The following is a 2,135-nucleotide window of genomic DNA, read 5'->3' as shown; positions in this document are numbered from 1 at the left end:
TGGCTGTAGAGAGGAAAGTTTGCCCATGTTGTATGACAGACCCTGCTTGGGGGGAGAAGGAGCTTTTCATCAAGTGCCTATCCACAGGACAGGTCCCTGGGAGTCTCCTTTGTAGGCTGGCATGTTCAGTTGGTTCAGATTTTATCACTAAATTCTGCTACATTTTGCAGTACATTTCAATAGGATACCTGGAGATGGTTTGTGAATGACGGGGAAAACAAGGAATGACAAAGAGAGGGGTGAGAAATATTCAAAGATAAACAAGACAGGGGCCATCCTTCAGGTTTACAGTCTAGAGGCACAGTCAGTCACGGCAAATGCTCTGAGAAACACCAAGATGACTTTTTGCACAGGCCTCTACTCTATGTGAGACCTCAGAGGTGATCCTCTTTTTGGAAGGTAGGACTGGGGCTTCTGGGTGGGTGTGGCATGGCCACCTTCTCCACTTTCTTCTGCTATTTGCTGATGGAACCAAAAGCCTTCTGACCTGCCTGGTGCTCTATGGCTCTCCCGGCCAGAGCGATTCAGCACTGCAGGCATGGACAGCTCCGAAGCTCTGGGATTGGTTCTGCAGGAAATGAACCTGGCAGAAGGTTTCCATGAATAGTTTTTCAGTGGGAAATCATCTGCCAGGAAACAGAAGTCTGTTGAGGAGACTCTGTACCTTTAAAGTGTCTTCTATGTTGTGTTTCAGGCGTCTTGGTTCTCTCTTGGTACCCACCTGGCATGGCTGATGATAACGGGGAACCCTCAGATGATCTTGTACCTGCTATTCTGGATACAGCCCACCAGTACAACATCCAGGTGAGTCTCAAAGAAGAGGTCATGTGCTCTCTCATTCTGGAGACTCCTCCTCCTCTGCCTACAGAAAAAAGCCCCTAGGGAAGTTCTTGGCTGTAGTCCAGGGATGGCAAATAGGGAGCCAGTGTGGTGTTGGGGGAGGGTTCTCATAAGCATTGCCTGTGTCACACTTACTTTCCTTACTTGAGAAAAATAAATATAGGATAGATGGGCGACTAAATAAATACCACTTTTTTATTAAATAACAACAGAAGTTAGTTTGGAGAGCCTGACCTTGGATACAGGCTAGGCAAGTGCTAAATGGATCTACAGATTGAATTCTGGATCCAACTCCCTAGCAGGAGGCAGCGCTGGGCATCACAGAGTGGGCCACAACACAGGTCATCAGCTCACCTTCAAGTGGAAGGACACGAAGTAAGCATGTGGTTATTTTCACTAAATGTACCAATTAGGTCAATCTCCACAACTGTGGCAGAGGAAGAAAAATGACAGGAGCTACATGTCCCATTCCTGAGTCCACCACTATCACATTTAACAGATCAAGGCACTTTTTCCCATCAACACAGCTTCCCATTGTTTCAGGCAGCTAGTGCCAATCACTTGGAACTGGTACATAGGTTGAAACCTGTCAGCCATCCATCCCGTGGCAGCCCACCAGAATGATTCCTAGATGCCCTGTTGTGGAAGGTGAGCAAATTTCTTGTCCTTCTCCTTTTTTTCTTTTTGGTCTAGAAGGATAGTGTCAGTCTTAACTCTATTGTGCCCACCATTGCCAGGCTTTCTCCTGAACTCAGCTTCCCCTACAGACCGTGTTTGGAGCATGAGCCTTATTTGTTGTGGCCCCTGGACAGACAATCTCTTGACCAGTAAATCCTTTGTTTGTGGCAGGTGGCTTTCCATATCCAACCCTACAAGGGCCGGGATGACATCACTGTACATGACAACATCAAGTACATCATTGATACGTAAGGCTGTTCTGGGGGCTAGGTTTATTTGTGTGTGTGTGTGTGTGTGTGTGTAATTTATTTTTCAGGTGTAGTTGGACATAATGCCTTCATTGTATTTATTTTTACATGGTGCTGCGGGGCTAGGGTTTTAATGGGGATCAAAATGGAGAGAAAGGGATAAAAAGTCTGGAGGGCGAGGTCAAGAGATCCAACCTGCATGTGTTCCCAGCAGCTGTTTGTAGTAAATTACTGGGTTTAGCAGGGTGCAGTGGCTCACATCTATAATCCCAGGCACTTGTGAGGCTGAGGCAGGAGGATTGCAAGTTCAAGGCCAGTCTCAGCAACTTAGTGAGGCCTTGACTCAAAATTAAAAAAAAAAAAAAAAAA

General features: G+C 46.3%; 1 protein-coding gene across 1 annotated transcript in view; it reads left to right on the top strand.

The window, feature by feature from the left end:
- The first annotated feature begins 733 nt into the window (after positions 1-733).
- The window catches only part of Maneal (mannosidase endo-alpha like), a 4,978-nt gene continuing 3,576 nt past the window's right edge, over positions 734-2,135 (top strand). Inside the window, exon 1 of the mRNA XM_015485246.2 lies at positions 734-804. Coding sequence (XP_015340732.1) covers positions 734-804 — 71 coding nt within the window. The remainder of the gene's footprint in view (positions 805-2,135) is intronic.

Source organism: Marmota marmota, unplaced genomic scaffold (genome assembly GCF_001458135.2).
Source record: "Marmota marmota marmota unplaced genomic scaffold, marMar, whole genome shotgun sequence".
NCBI classification, from domain to species: Eukaryota; Metazoa; Chordata; class Mammalia; order Rodentia; family Sciuridae; genus Marmota; species Marmota marmota.
The sequence above is the reverse complement of the archived record's forward strand: the minus strand, read 5'-3'. Positions and strand labels throughout refer to the sequence as shown.